The following is a 17,061-nucleotide window of genomic DNA, read 5'->3' as shown; positions in this document are numbered from 1 at the left end:
GTCGCGAGTTTGGGAGGTGCTGCTGAAGAAACCTTGGCAAGTTGCTGCAGTGCATCTTGTAGATGGTACACACTGTAGCCACGGTACGCCGGTGGTGGAGGGAGTGAATGTTTAAGGTGCTGGATGGGGTGCCAATCAAGCGGGCTGCTTTGTCTTGGATGGTGTTGAGTTTCTTAAGTGTTGTTGGAGCTGCACTCATCCAGGCAAATGGAGAGAATTCCATCATGCCTGCGATGGTAATGCCATTGAATGTCAAGGGGCGGTGGTTAGATCCTCGCTTGTTGGAGATGGTCATTGTCCAGGTCTTGCTGCATGTGGGCATGGACTACTTCATTATCTGAGGAATTGCGAATGGCACTGAACACTGCAGTCATCAGCGAACATCCCCACTTGACCTTATGATAGAGGGAAAGTCATTGATGAAGCAGCTGAAGATGGCTGGGCCTAGGACACTGCCCTGAGGAACTCCTGTGGTTGTGATTGACCTCCAACCACCACAACCATCTTCCTTTGTGCTAGGTATGACTCCAGCCAGTGGAGCGTTTCCCCCCCCCCCCCCCCCCCCCCCCGATTCCCACTGACTTCAGTTTTACTCGGGCTCCTTGATGCCACACTCAGTCAAATGCTGCCTTGATGTCAAGGACAGTCGCTCTCACCTCACCTCACCTCTGGAATTCAGCTCCTTTGTCCATGTTTGGACCAAGGCTGTAATGAGGTCAGGAGCTGAGTGGCCCTGGTGGAACCCAAACTGGGCATCAGTAAGCAGGTTATTGGTGAGTAAGTGCTGCATGATAGCACTGTCGACGACACCTTCCATCACTTTGCTGATGATTGAGAGTAGACTGATGGGGTGGTAATTGGCCGGGTTGGATTTGTCCTGCTTTTTGTGGACAGGACATACCTGGGCAGTTTTCCACGTTGTTGGATAGATGCCAGTGTTTATAGCTGTACTGGAACAGCTTGGCTAGAGGCGCGGCTAGTTCTGGAGCACAAGTCTTCAGCACGATAGCTGGGATGTTGTCAGCTATCACATGGAGTGAATCAATTTGGCTGAAGACTGGCTTTTGTGATGGTGGGGACCTCCAGAGGAGGCCAATATGCATCATCACTCGGCACTTCTGGCTGAATATGGTTGCAAATGCCTTTTTTTAGGTAAGCCTGGTGTTGCTCCTGGCAAGCTCTACTGCACTCGTTATTGTACCAGGGCTACTGCCAGTTTCAGGAACAGTAACATAGTGGTAATGTCACTGGGCTAGTAATCCAGAGGCCTGGACTAATGATCCAGAGACGTGAGTTCAAATCCCACCACGGCAGCTGGGGAATTTAAATTCAGTAATTAAATAAATATGGAATAAAAACCTATTATCAGTAATGGTGACCATGAAACAATCGGATTGTCGTAAAAACTCATCTGGTTCACTAATGTCCTTTTTAGGGAAGGGAATCTGCCGTCCTTACCACGTCTGGCCAGTATGTGACTCCAGACTTACAGCAATGTGGTAAGACTCTTAACTGCCCTCTGAAATGGCCAAGCTCGAAACAAAATAATAAGGTTGAAACCGGATGGAGCACCAGGCATCGACCTCGGCACCGGCTACAGACACAGCAACGGCACACCCAGCCCTATCGACCCTGCAAAGTCCTCCTCACCAACATCTGGGGACTTGGGCCAAAATTGGGAGCGCTGTCACACAGACTAGTCAAGCAACAGCCTGACAGTCATACTCACAGAATCATACTTTTCAGCCAATGTCCCAAACTCCTCCATCACCATCCCCGAGTATGTCCTGTCCCACAGTGGTATACAATTGGGAGGGGTTGGCCCTGGGTGTCCTCAACATTGACTCCGGACCCCATGAAGTCTCATGGTTTCAAGTCAATCGTGGGCAAGGAAACCTCCTGCTGATGACCACCTACTGCCCTTGCTCAGCTGATGAATCAGTACTCCTCCATGTTGAACACCACTTGGAAGAAGCACTGAGAGTAGCAAGGGCACAGAATGTACTCTAGGTGGGGGACTTCAATGTCCATCACCAAAAGTGGCTCGGTAGAACCACTACTGACCGAGCTGGCCTAGTTCTGAAGGATATAACTGCCAGTCTGGGCCTGTGACAGGTGGCAAGTGAACCAACACGAGGGGAAAAACCTACTTGACCTCGTCCTCACGAATCTACCTGTCGCAGATGCACAGTCATTGTGGAGACGCAGTCCGGTCTTCACACTGAGGACACCCTCCATCGTGTTGTGTGGCATTACCACAGCTAAATGGGATAGATGCAGAACAGATCTAGCAGCTCAAAACTGGGCATCCATGAGGCGCTGTGGGCCATCAGCAGCAGCAGAATTGTATTCCACCACAATCTGTAACCTCATGGCCCGGCATATCCCTCACTCTACCATTACCATCAAGCCAGGGGACCAACCCTGGTTCAATAAGGAGTGTAGAAGAGCATGCCAGGAACAGCACCAGGCGTACCTGAAAATGAGGTGCCAACCTGGGGAAGCTGCAACATAGGACTACATGCACCTGTGGAGAGATAAACCGAGTTACCGTTTCAGGTTGACCTTTCATCAGAATCCACATAGGTCACTTAGGCTGCAAGTGAACCTTGTCAATTTTTCTGTAGGTGATTCCAAGCTTTGGACCTGGTGTGCCACGTAGGTATGCACCATGGAGCCTTGCGGGCCGTGTGGGAAGTTTAAATCTGTGGTCCCACCAATTTGCATGTATCTTAGCTTGCTGAAGCCAACAGACCTTGGTGTTCTGATTTAGCATTTATCCACCACAGTGCTATAAAACACATCTTGAAAACTCCAGATCCACAAAATTCCTAAGACAAACCTGAAAATGTGTAAGCATAGATAGCAGGTTATTTGGGCTTCGACAGCTGAATTGCAGTAAGGAAGGAAGACTTGCATTTATATAGTACCTTTCATGACCACCAGATGTCTCGCAGCGCTTTACAGCCAATGAAGTACTTATTGAAGTGGAGTCACTGTTGTAGTGCCTAAAGCTGTTATAGTTCAAGATCAAAGAGTAAGTTGTAAAGTCAAGGCTCGGGGGCTGCACTTTTGCAACTCCTGCGTTTATCTGGTTGTTGAAACGTTTAGCTGTTCCAAAATTATGTATGACTTGAGCAGATCTCACATTGGACATATTTTCAGCAGGAACTCCCATGACTCATCCTCTACATGGTTTTTTTTTTCACTCTTTTTCTTTCTCCCCCCCCCCCCCCCCCCCAAAAAAAAAAAATGTCCTGGACCTGCCAAATTTTTAAATGCTGCAGAGTGGTCCGTAGAATTTAAATCAAGCATTATGGGTGCATGTGTGAAATTTTTGTACTGTGTCCATTATATCTGGAAAAAGCATTTTGAGCTGTAATAGTATTGGTGGTTACAGAGTGGGGCCAACCAGCCATCAGGGGATTAGAATACCAGCCCATTGGAAGGGTAGCTGTACTTCACCACCTCTCTTGACCCTTCTACCACCTCGGTTATCAGTGTGCTTGTCCGACATCCAGTCCTGTTTGAGCCGCAGTTTTCACCTGTTACAACATGGGAAAGACCAAAGCTGTCGTCTACAGCCCCATCACAAACTTTGTATCCTAGCCGCTGATTCCATCCCTTCCCCAACCAGTGTCTCGAGTTGAAGCTGACGGCTTATAACCTCGGCATCCTACTTGACCCCCAGCAGACTTCCCAACCCCATATCCTCTCCATCACGAAGATTGCATACTTCCACCTCCACAATGTTGCCCATCCCTGCCTCTGTCCATCTGCACTTGAAACTATCTTCCATAAGCTTTAGTTCATTACAAACTCTACTCCCCCATCATAACCCACACCAAGTCCTGCTCGCCCATCATTCCTGCCTTGTTGACATACATTGGCTCCCCAATGCCCCCTATTTAAAATTCTCCTCTTCATGTTCCAATCCCTTCAAGGCCTCACTCCTCCCACTTCAAAAAAAAATATTTTGTTGGTTGTAAAGCACTTTCGGATATCCGGAGGTTGTGAAAGGTGCTAATTAAGTGCAAGTCCTTATTTTCTCCAGCCTTGGAATCCTCTTAGAATTCTGCATTCCTCGAACTCGGACACTGCGTATGTCCCATTCCCTTCTCCCCACCACTGGCTGCCGTGCCTTCAGTCATCTAAGCCCTAAGCTCGAATTCCTTCCCTAAACCCCTCTGCGTCTCCGCCTCCTTTAAAACCTACCTTTTGACCAAGCTTTTAGTTAACCCTTTCTAATATCTCCTTTGGATTGGTGTCAGTTTCTGTCTGATTTACATTTTAGCTTGCATTTATATAGCACCTTGAATGTAGAAATACAAGTGTTTTTTTAATGGTGATTGCTTCTGAAGAGTAACTGCCAGCTGCCATCCCTTGGCCCGTGGTGTGTTGGGGGCGAAGGGATGGCAGCTGGGTGCACAATTCCTGCTTAGCTTGGGAGGGGTGGGGCTAGCTTGGGACAGATGCAGGGTTTTCTGCGCTTGTTACAGTAAAATGCTAGCATTTCCTCTCCAATGTTTTGCTGTCTAACATAATTGCTGCCTGCTTGGACTCGTCTTTCCAGCCAATGTCCACCACAGCACGGACTGAAGACTTGGTCAGCAGAGGGAAGGGATGGCGGCTAAAAACTTAGTCAGCGGGGATTACAACAGGCTTCTGTTGACATCATCTATCCTGCCACTTTCTTGGCTTATATTGAGGATTCACTCAAGCCATCATTTCATCTGTCAGGCAACATCCAGTGGTACCTCATTGTTTCCAATTTGTCACAATGTTATGCTGATGGTTGTCACCTGCAGGTTCAGCACCTTTTTTGAATTTCAAAATTTGTCTTCAGCAGGCTGCCATGGAGACTGGAACCATATGGCAATGTGAACATGGGAGCATAGTGCACAGCTTGCATTGCTCTCCTTAGACTTGCAATGAAGCTAATCGTGTCTGTTTTCAGGTGTATGTCATGATTTATTTTACTGCACTTAACTGAGTTATTTTACCCGAGCAGATTTGCAAGCCGATAAGTTTGAGCATAATCAAAGTATTATTCATTTTCCGTTGTGGTTATCGGGGTGATGTGTATTTTTATGTGGGAGAGTATCCCTCCCTGTTGGAACAGTAATGTAACGCCCTTGTGGTTATTTATTTACACAGTGAGCTGTCTGTGAGATGTTTTTAATATGGTACAGCCCTATCAGTTTGTTTTGATCCCAGAACTAGGCTGCTTGAAGATGTCTCGAGTGCGATGCCTGGCAACGATGCACAACACAACTTTGCAAATAATGATACATGGTAAACTGCTAACTTGTATGACCATAAAGGTTGGTTCCAATAACAAAGCTCATCCCTTGGAGTGGCAGCAGAGTCCAAGGAAACTCTGACCCTCTGCTCCTTCAGCTTTTGTTTTTAGCTCTTGCAGCCATGCTCAAATTCGAGTACCAACTACTCTGATTTTGGGAGTGATTTTACTGTATTACTAACTCTGTAGATCCCCATTTTTTATTTTGTGCATTTGCCCTGGTGGCTCCACTTTACCCATATTATCTTTTCTTTCCCATTTCTTATTCTATTATTTATTTTTCAACCTATCCTATCCTAACATTTTTGCTGAAAGTAAAACTGACGTGTTTGATTGACCTGTTCTTGCATTTGAACAGCCTCCTGATGAACACTCTTGGCTTGTACGGTGACCAAGCTTTTTGTCCGTGGGCTGCAGAGGTTTGTGCAGTGGACCACGTATAAAATTTAAATTCAAGTTCCCATTGTCTAACTTCAGTTCAGCAGCCCTACACGGAGACGGGAACTAGATGGCAGTGTGACCGTAGGGGAGGAGTCACAATTTGCGTTGTAGATCTTTTGAGCTGATTTAGTATTTTTCCACCAATTTGACAGCTATAAATCCCCAGGCCCTCTAAATCCAAACTAGCAAATCATAAATACAAGCACAAGTCTGAGTTGACTAGACTTCAAGAAGTGGATTGCCAGGCTGTGACGGGGAGGGTGTGTATGGCCCATGGGCTACAGTTTGGACACTTCTGGTCGAGTGTCACCTCCGAGTGGCCAGTTAGGTTAAGTTAGTCAGAAGGTGGCTGGTGTTTGTGGAACTGTACCCCAGTGTAATATGGGGCCTTTGGGAGAGAGAGGGGGAACCTCCCATAATATCATTTCATTGAAAGTTTTCTCAATGCTTCCTGTTTGCAACAGCATTGATAAAACCGAACCAGCTCAATGCTATTGCTATGGTTATTTAGCACACTGGTAGCCTGTTGCAATGCCATTTTAAGCAGTGGTTATCCAAGAGGATTATCTTGGACTTTGACTAGCTGCTTTTTTTTTACATACCGAAACTTGGAAGTTCTACTTGCTCCCTTTGGGTCCTGCAGTAACAAAGGGTTATTGTCGATTAAATTAGTTTTAATGTCCCTCCCCTCCCACTTCCACCTTCTTTATCTCTGAGCTTTGCCTTTTTCCTCATTCCAACTCCTCAGTTGCCAAAGCAAACAAGAGGACCTGGCGAGTGTTCCCCTACTGAATGGAAAGAAGGGCGAGGGCCGTGTGTTTGTGTTGCTGGCTGTGGTGATTTAATACTTCAGGCAGGGCAGACCATGCCAAATTTTCTCAGTTCTATGTTAGCTGATCAGTTTTCCCTGCCTTCAGCGACAGCTGGCCTTGGCGCCACACCTCAATTTTAACTAGTAACCAATCCTATCTGATCCAGATGTATTTTTTCTCACAGGGCTCCTTAATTCTGTATAACTTTTAGATCCACATACTGGCAATGTTGAGGGAAATGAGTCTCCGCTTGTCATGTAACGACACTGCTTTTTAAAAAAAAAAAAAAAAAAATTCAATACTAGTGCAACACAATCCATGGTAACACACAATGTGGTCAAGTTTTGATTGTGATCTTGCTGCATATGTTACCTTTAAAAATGTCAAGCAAAGCCTAATTGTCTTATGGGGATGTCACATAAGGACAGATATCTTGAACTGAAACTGATAGAATGGATAGGCTAATCATTGTCATTGAAGGCATGGCTGCCAATGGCGGAGCAATGAACATTGGGGATGCGCAAAAGGCCAAAATTAGAGGAGGGCAGAGATCGGCGAGGACAACGGCTTTGATCTTTCCAATATTTAGTTTGAGGAAATTTTTGATCATCCAGAACTGGATGTCAGACGAACAGCATGACCATATCAGGCAGTGGCGGGTTAGAGAGAGGTAGAGCTGGGTGTCATCACGGTACATGTGGAACCTGGTATTTTATTTTCGGATGACGTCGCCGAGGGGCAACGTATAGGTAAGAAATAGAAGGGGGCCAAGGATAGATCCCTGGTAACCTAGTGTCCAAGAGCAGACTTCCAGTTTCTGTAGACCAGTGGCAAACTTGTACAACTGGGTTTTACTAAGGTACAGGAACAAAATAGGATAACAACAAAACGGCTGCATTTATATAGCACCTTTAGTTTGCATATAAAAACATCCTGAGATACCTTTACCACTTCGGCCCCACGCTCTGGAATTCCCTCCTGAGACTCCTCCGCCTCTCCTCTGCTCTCTTTTTAAAACCAATCTCTGACCAAGATTTGGTCTCTCCTTTGGTTCGGCTTTCATTTTTTTTTTTTTAGATGTATGCCTTTCTGAAGCACCTAGAAAAATGTCTCCATGTTTAAGATGCTATAGGAGATAGTGGAAGGGCTTGCCATAATTTTCCAATCTTCTCTAGATGCAGGGGAGGTGCCTGAGGATTGGAAAATGGCAAATGTGACGCCACTGTTCAAAGGGTGTAAGGACAATCCTAGTTTCTACAGGCTGGTCAGTTTAACATCAGTGGTGGGTAAAGTTTTAGAAACAATAATCAAGGAAAAAATTAATGGACATTTGGAGTGGTTTAAGCTATTCAGGAGAGCCAACACGGGTTTGTAAAAGGAAGATAGTGTTTGACTAATCTAATTTGAGTTTTCTGTGAAGTAACAGAAAAGATTGATGAAGGGAATGCAATGGATGTTGTCTACATGGATTTTCAGAAGGCGTTTGACAAAGTACTACATAGAAGGCTGGATAACAAAATTGAGGCTCATGGAATAGGTGGGTCAGTGGCAGCTTGGATAATTTGTGGTAAATGGTTGTTTTTCAGACTGCAGGATGGTAGACAGTAGTGTGTGTACTGTCTACCATCCTCCAGTCTGGAAAAACAACCTTACCAATCGACTGCAACAGGACATGGATAGGCTCGCAAAATGGGCAGACAAGTGGCAGATGGAATTTAATAGAGAAGTGTGAGGGGATACATTTTGGGAGAGGCAATATACACTAATAGCACAGTTTTAAAGAGTGTGCAGGGACAGAGGGACCTGGGAGTTAATGTGCATAGGTTCCTGAAGGTGGCAGGACATATTGAGAGAGTGGTTAGCAAAGCATATGGGATCTTGGGCTTCATAAATAGAGGTATTGAATATAAAAGTAGAGAAGTTATGCTGAACCTTTATAAAGCGCTGGTTAGGCCACAACTGGAGTATTGCGTCCAGTTCTGGTCACCACACTTTAGGAAGGATGTGAAGGCCCTTGAGAGGGTTCCGGGGATGGGGGATCTTAGCTACAAGGACAGGTTGGAGAAGCTGGATTTGTTTTCATTAGAGCAAAGGAGGTTGAGGGGTGATTTGAAAGAGGTGCACAAGGTTATGACTGGTTTGGATAGGCTAGACCGAGAAAGGCTGTTCCCACTAGTTGATGGTATGAGGACTAGGGGACACAGATTTGAGGACCTGGAACTCGCTGCTGACGGAAGTGGTGGAAGCGGAGATGCTCAATGTTTTTAAGGGGAGACTGGAGGGAAATAAACTTGCAGGGCCACGGGGATAGAGCGGGGGAGTGGGACTGACTGGATTGCTCTGCAGAGCCGGCGTGGACTCAAGGGCCGAATGGCCTCCTGTGCCATTATGACTCTTAACACAAGTTTTTTTTTGCTTGGCAGCTGTAACGTAGTCCCTGATCATATCCCCTTCTCCAGCTGCTTGCTCCGACTTGGCGCATAGTCTTGGTATCCTATTTGACTCTGACATGAGTTTAAATCCCTAAGTCCATCAGTGAGACCATCTGTTTCCAACACCATGTCACCTGCTTTCACCCTTACTTTACCCCCACTGCAGTTGAAACTCATCCACACCTTGTATCGCATCCAGCTTAAGTCCTCCAATGTTCTCCTTGGCCGCCTGAACTCCATCCTGCATAAACATCAACTTGTACAAAATTCTATCACTTAAATCCTATCCCATACTAAGTCCCACTGAGCTATTGCCCTCTTTACTGACCTACATTGTCTCTTTATCCCACAATGCATCAAATTCAGCTCCCGTCAGGAGTCTGATGAAATACTTGCCACTCGCCTGAATGGGTTTCAACAACATTCAAAGCTTGACGCGCACCATGCACAGTGGCTGCAGTATGTAATATCTACAGGATGCATCGCAGCAGCTCACCAAGCTTACTTTGATGGCACCTCCCTCCTCCATGACTTCTACCGCTGAAAGGACAACAGCCGCAAGATCGTGGAAAGAGTGTCATCTACAAATTCCCATCCCAAGTCGCACATCATTCTGACTTGGGCATGTTGTTGCTGAAGATCCCTACATAACCCCATCGCCATAAGAACTGCAGCAGTTCAAGAAGGGCTGTTTTCTCCCCTGACCACGGCCAACTCAGAATAAGCAATTAATGTGGACATTTCATTGTCACCCACAACCCATGCACAGAAAATAATTTCAAAATCTTCCTTTACAAGTCCCTTTATGACTTTGTCTGTCCCTTGCAATGTTAAAGGTGCTGTTCAAATGCCTGTTCATTGTTGCTTTAACAAATAAGTCTTCAGTCTTGGCTTCTTGAGAAGTCACACTGAGCACTGACCAGACATGAACTTGTGCTTTGGCAAACCTGTATTTTGATTGTAAATTATTTGATACAGGATTTCTGGTGTTTGTACTCTACAGACCTCACTGCCAGCATTTTGTTTTGATTAAATTTCAAGAGTCACTGAGGACTTTGTTTTATGTTGATTGTGTTTCTGTTTAAACAAGAATCAAATTCATTCTTGCTGAACTAATTTTGGTTTGTTGACCATATTAAACGATTTGCTTTCCAACCAAATTTTTAATCATCTGTGTTTAATATATTTGCAAAAAAAAATTAAAAATGGACATCTGAGTGAAAATATTAAGTAGCTATAGGAATGCAGTACAAAATCAAAGTTCCAACTTTCAGAACCAGACCTTTTTGCCCTCTAACCTGTAGCAGTTTTCTCTGATGTGAATGGTAGGCAGAGTAAGTGCTAGTTACTTGTGAAATTGCTGATGTTAAAATGTTTAGTACTAAGTGATTTTTAAGTGTGGTTTGTAATGGTGTTTCACATCAATAAAAAAAAGTTTAAAATTTAAAATGGATGATCTGTTCATGGAAGACTTAAGTGACCTTTCTCTTAGCTTGAGTAAGAACTGATTTGGTATTAGTTTAATAGAATTCAGGAGAAGTTGGTGAGGTGTTACAGAACGAGTAAATGCTTTTTGTTTTTGTTCAAGTGAAGTCAAAATTTGATGCAGAACAAACTGATCAATAAATCTCGCAAGAGAGATTTAATTAATTTTTGGATGCAAAATTGCTTTTTTTTTTTTACAATGCCAATTGTCTGGGCTCCTTCACTAACGAAAGACAGTCCAATACAGTAATGGAATAGCAAAATACTGCGGATGCTGGAAATCCAAAATAACAAAACGCTGGAAAAACTCAGCAGACCAGGCAACATCTGTGGAGAGAGAGAGAGAGTCAACGTTTCGGGTCGAAACCCTTGTACGTTTAATGTCTCTTTCACCCCCTCCCCCATTTCCCAGCCCCCAAACTGCCTTTTGTTTCATTTCCTGCCTTTTCTCAGTTCTGTAGAAGGGTTTCGACCCAAAATGTTGAATCTATTTCTCTCTCCACGGATGTTGCCTGGCCTGCTGAGTTTTTCCAGCGTTTTCTGTTGTGACCTAAACACAGGAAACTTTGTTATCCGGAGGCGAACCGTCCGGCAAGCTAGAGCCACCGGCAAAAATCAGGAGCTGTTTTTTATTCTTTTCTTTTTCTTTGCTTTTTTTGAACAGTCAAGCTCTGCAACATCTGTAGCTAAGCAACAGCTTCAGCTAGAGACGCTAGCCGACTGTTTAGAGGCTATTGCTAAGCAACAGGGTTTGTTGATTCATACGGAGATGAAAATCTCCGTATGTTTCAACATTAGCTCTGGAGTGTATGGCAGTTTTGAGGTAACGGCAGCAGCTCGGTCCCGTCGGTGCTGGATAGCACAAAGTTTCCTGTATTCCATTACTGTCATAACAGTTTTTCTGTTTTGTTAAAGAAAGTGTAGTAATATAAAAGACAACCTGAAATTTGAATTAAATATGTTTAGGCCCTCCTTTTAAAGAAATTTTAATTCCAAATTAAACTGACAGGAAAAAAAAATGTCAGCCAGGTGGATATTTTGCTGCTTGAACGTGTGCACGTAGCATTACAAAGAACAGTTGGTCATGATGCCAATTTTAAACCCAGAAATACACACACAAATTACAGCTGGTGTCAGCATGGCCTGTATGTAAAACTACCCTTGCCTCCTACAGATAGCGAATGAAGAGTTTAGTAAATCCACTCTTGGCCACATCAGTTCTACAGCAGCTAGCGTCTTGTTGGCTTAATCGCCAGTCCTGCTCGAAAGAGGGAGACCGAAGACTCCCAATTTTAGCATGGGTTTCATTAGCTGGTATGTCATAGAGTCATAGAGTTTTACAGCACAGAAAGAGGCCCTTCGGCCCATCGTGTCTGCGCCGCCCATCCATCCCTGTCCAGTCTAATCCCATTTTCCAGCATTTGGTCCATAGCCCTGTATGCACTGGCATTTCAAGTGCTCATCCAAATGCTTCTTGAATGTTGTGAGGGTTCCTGCCTCTACCACCCTTTTAGGCATTGAGTTCCACATTCCAACCACCCTCTGGGTGAAAAAGTTCCTCCTCAAATCCCCTCTAAATCTCCTGCCCCTTACCCTGAATCTATGCCCCCTTGTTATTGACCCCCCTACTAAGGGGAAAAGTTCCTCTTTGTCTACCCTATCTATGCCCCTCATCATTTTGTACACCTCAATCAGGTCCCCCCTCAGCCTTCTTTGCTCCAAGGAAAACAACCCCAGCCTGTTTAGTCTTTCTTCATAGCTGGGGCGCTCCATCCCAGGTAACATCCTGGTGAATCTTCTCTGCACCCTCTCCAAAGCAATCACATCCTTCCTATAGTGAGGCGACCAGAACTGCACACAGTACTCCAGCTGTGGCCTCACCAGCGTTTTGTACAGCTCCATCATAACCTCCCTGCTCTTATATTCTATGCCTCGGCTAATGAAGGCAAGTATCCCATATGCCTTTTTAACCACCTTATCTACTTGTTCCGCTGCCTTCAGGGATCTATGTACATGTACACCAAGGCCCCTCTGACCCTCTGTACTTCCTAGGGTCCTACCACTCATTGTGTATTCCCTTGCCTTATTTGTCCGTCCAAAATGCATCACCTCGCACTTTTCAGGGTTAAATTCCATTTGCCACTTTTGCGCCCAACTGACCAACCTGTCTATATCGTCCTGTAGCCTGAGGCTTTCCTCCTTGCAATTTACCACCCCACCAATTTTCGTGTCATCTGCAAACTTACTGATCATACCTTTTACATTCTCATCCAAATCATTTATGTAGATCACAAACAGCAAGGGACCCAGCACCGATCCCTGAGGTACCCCACTGGACACAGGCTTCCAGTCACAAAAGCAACCTTCGACCATCACCCTCTGCCTCCTGCCACTCAGCCAGTTTAGGATCCAACGCGCCAAGGCACCCTGGATCCCATGGGCTCTTACCTTCTTGACCAGTCTCCTATGCGGGACTTTGTCAAAAGCTTTACTGAAGTCCATGTAAACCACATCCACAGCATTTCCCTCATCCACCTCCCTAGTCACCCCCTCTCAAAATTCAATCAGATTTGTCAGACATGATTTACCCTTGACAAAGCCATGCTGACTATCCCCGATTAATCCTTGCCTCTCCAAGTGGAGACTAATTTTGTCCCTCAGAATTTTTTCTAATAATTTCCCTACCACAGATGTTAGGCTCACTGGCCTGTAATTCCCTGGTTTATCCCTGCTACCCTTCTTGTATAATGGTACTACGTTAGCTGTTCTCCAGTCCTCTGGTACATCCCCTGTGGCCAGAGAGGTTCTGAAAATTTGTGTCAGAGCCCCTGCAATCTCCTCCTTTGCCTCCCACAGCAGCCTGGGATACATCTCGTCCGGGCCTGGGGATTTATCCACTTTTTGGCCTGCTAAAACCGCTAGCACCTCCTCCCTCTCGATGCTAATATGTTCAAGTATGTCACAGTCCCCTTGCCCGATTTCTATGTCTGCATCGACTTTCTCCATAGTGAACACAGATGCAAAAAATTCATTTAAAACCCCGCCTACATCATCTGGCTCTACACACAGATTGCCACTTTGGTCCCTAATGGGCCCTACCCTTTCCCTGGTTATCCTCTTGCCCTTAATATACTTATAAAACATCTTAGGATTTTCCTTTATTTTGCTCGCCAGTGTTATTTCATGGCCCCTCCTCGCCCTCCTAATTTCTTTTTTAAGTATGCCCCTGCACTTTTTATACTCCTCCAGGGCTTCTTCCGTCTTTAGTCTTTTGTAACTGCCAAAAGCCCCCCTTTTATTTCTAATGCATTTTTGTATCTCCCTTGTCATCCAAGGTTCCCTTTGCTTGTTGGTCCCACCCTTGAACTTTACAGGAACATGTTGGCGCTGTACTCTCTATTTCCCTTCTGAAAGTCTCCCACTGTTTTGATGTGGATTTTCCTATAAGTAGCTGCTCCCAGTCCACTTTGGCCAAATCCTGCCTTATCATATTAAAATCGGCCTTCCCCCAATTTAGAACCCTTATTTCCGGGCCGTCTTTGTCTTTTTCCATGACCACCTTAAATCTCACCGAGTTATGGTCACTGTCGCCAAAATGCTCTCCTACTGATACTTCCACCACTTGCCCGGCTACATTCCCCAGAATTAGGTCCAGTACCGCCCCCTCTTGTAGGACTTTCTACATGTTGGCTCAAAAAGCTCTCCTGGATGCACTTTAAGAATTCTGCACCCTCTAAGCCTTTCACACTCTGACTATCCCAATTTATATTGGGGAAGTTGAAATCCCCCACTATTATTACCCTATTATTTTCGCACTTCTCTGAGATTTGCCTACATATCTGTTCCTCTATCTCCCCCTGACTGTTTGGGGGCCTATAGTACACTCCCAGCAAAGTGCTTGCCCCCTTTTTGTTTTTAAGTTCTACCCATATGGCCTCATTTGAGGAACCCGCTAATATATCATCCCTCCTTACAGCAGTAATTGACTCCTTAATTAATATTGCAACACCCCCTCCCCTTTTACACCCCCCTCTGTCTCGCCTGAAGATTCTATACCCCGGAATATTGAGCTGCCCGTCCTGACCCTCCCTCAACCATGTCTCCGTGATGGCAACAATATCGTACTCCCATGTGTTCAACAACAACTTCAGTTCATCCACCTTATTTGCAAGACTCCTTGCATTAAAATAAATGCCTTCCAGCCCTGCCATATTCCCTTTTTGCCTTCACATATTTGCTCTGCCTTCCCAGCTGACTTGTTTTTTCCTCTGTATTTGGCTGTAAATCACCCCCTACTATAGCTCCACTCTGTACCCCATCCCCCTGCCAAGTTAGTTTAAACCCCCCCCCCCATCCCCCTGCCAAGTTAGTTTAAACCCCCCCCCCCCCCCCCAGCAATGCTAGCAAACCTCCCCGCAAGGATATTAGTTCCCCTCTGGTTCAGGTGTAAACCGTCCGACTTGTACAAGTCCCACCTTTCCCAGAAGCAGACCCAGTGATCCAGGAAACTAAAGCCCTCCCTCCTGCACCATCCCTTTAGCCACGCATTCATCTGTTCTATCTTCCTATTTCTATACTCACTAGCACGTGGCACCGGGAGTAATCCAGAGATTACAACCCTTGAGGTCCTGCTCTTTAATCCTTCACCTAGCTCCCTAAATTCTTGCTGCAGGACCTCATCCCTCTTTTTACCTATGTCGTTGGTACCAATGTGGACCACGACCTCTGGCTGTTCACCCTCCCCCTCCAGAATGCCCTGCAGCCGCTCAGTGATATCCTTGACCCTGGCACCAGGGAGGCAACAAACCATCCTGGATTCACGTCTACGGCCACAGAAACGCCTGTCTGTTCCCCTTACTATAGAATCCCCTACCACTATTGCTCTCCCACTCTTGGAGTTTAGAATGTGATTTGTACAATATCTAGGTTTTGGCACTGAAATGTGAGGGTTTTTTTGTACTCTATTGGCTTAGATTCTTCCAGCTACAATCGCACTATTGAGAGAACATTGGGATCTTCAAACTGGATCATTGCCAAATCAGATGGCCGACACTCCCATAAACTGTGGGCTTTCTGTTTTTCAGGCCTCCTCTCCGTCGAGGAAGTTCCTTTACCTTTCTGACCCCTGGACCGTGGGATTTTACTTTGGTAAGTGTGTTTTCTGTTGTGGTGTTTCAACTGCTATTTGTGATGCGCCATAGTTGTTTTCATAAAAGATTTTGTTTCTTTTTAAGATGGATTGCTAAGTCATTTAACCTAAGAATTGATTCAGGTTTCAAAGGTGGTGGTAGTATTTGGCCTTTCTAAGAAATAGTGCCAAAATAATTTAAATTATTTTCATTCAAAGCGCACACCTCCTCCTTTCACTTTTTATAGGAACTGTTGCCTCAGTGAGCTAAAGTTAAACTGCAGTTGCAACATTTTCAAATTTTAATTTTATGGTTAAGAGAATATGGAAGGAAGAAAGAAAAAGGGTTGGTTCTTCCCTTTTGACACTTTTTATTTGTATCATTCTTGCTGTGATTATGCTTTTTTTTAACTTCCAATTTTAGAAACATGGAAGATAGGAGTAGGCCATTCGGCCCCTCGAGCCTGTTCCGCCATTCAATGCGATCATGGCTGATCTTCCAAATTCAGTACCCGGTCCCTGCTTTCTCCCCATATCCCTTGATCCCTTTAGCCTTAAGAAATATATCCAACTCCTTCTTGAATATATTTAATGAATTGGCCTCTACTGCCTTCTGTGGTAGAGAATTCCACAGGTTCACCACTCTCTGGGTGAAGAAATTCCTCCTAATTTCTGTCCTAAATGGCTTACCCCTTATCCTTAGACTGTGTCCCCTGGTTCTGGACTCCCCGACCATCGGGAACATCCTTCCTGCATCTAGTCTGTCCAGTCCTGTCAGAATTTTATAAGTTTCAATGAGATCACCTCTCATTCTTCTAAACGCCAGCGAGTACAAGTCCAATCGACCCAATCTCTCCTCATACGTCATTCCTGCCATCCCAGGTATCAGTCTGGTGAATCTTCGCTGCACTCCCTCCATGGCAAGAACATCCTTCCTCAGATAAGGCGACCAAAACTGCACACAGTACTCAAGATGTGGTCTCACCAAGGCCCTGTACAACTGCAGCAAGACATCCTTGTTCCTGTACTCAAACCCTCTCGCTACAAAGGCCAACATACCATTTGCCGCCTTAACCGCCTGCTGCACCTGCATGCTTGCCTTCAGCGACTGGTGCACAAGGACACCCAGCTCTCGTTGCACTTCCCCTTCTCCCAATCTATTGCCATTCAGATAATCTGCCGCCTTGTTTTTGCCACCAAAGTTTCCACCCTTCTTTCCCAAAAGCTCTAAACTCCTGCTCGTACAGCATTAGATGGATTACACTCTTTTTTTCTCTCCACAGATGCTACCTGACCTGAGTATTTTCTGTTTTTTTTATTTCAGATTTCCAGCATCTGCAGTATTTTTTGCTTTTGTATTAGGATTACATGGAAATTGGCAACTTTGGTACGTTGCCCAAGTAGCAAATTTTGTGTGAGCCTAGATGATGGGTGCCAGTTGTGCCTAATCCTGTTCACCTG

The 17,061-nt window shown here is 45.1% G+C and overlaps 1 protein-coding gene across 3 annotated transcripts in view; it reads left to right on the top strand.

Annotated features, from left to right (window-relative positions):
• net1 (neuroepithelial cell transforming 1) overlaps positions 1-17,061 on the top strand; it is a 144,888-nt gene that overhangs the window by 27,338 nt on the left and 100,489 nt on the right. For all 3 annotated transcript variants that reach the window (XM_086010702.1, XM_086010698.1, XM_086010699.1), the window contains exon 2: positions 15,557-15,620. In XM_086010702.1, coding sequence (XP_085866828.1) covers positions 15,557-15,620 — 64 coding nt within the window. The remainder of the gene's footprint in view (positions 1-15,556; positions 15,621-17,061) is intronic.

The sequence above is a fragment of the Somniosus microcephalus genome, chromosome 17 (assembly GCF_052327205.1).
Source record: "Somniosus microcephalus isolate GS21.2 chromosome 17, FLI_Smic_1.0, whole genome shotgun sequence".
NCBI classification, from domain to species: domain Eukaryota; kingdom Metazoa; phylum Chordata; class Chondrichthyes; order Squaliformes; family Somniosidae; genus Somniosus; species Somniosus microcephalus.
This window is presented reverse-complemented; position numbering and strand designations above follow the sequence as displayed.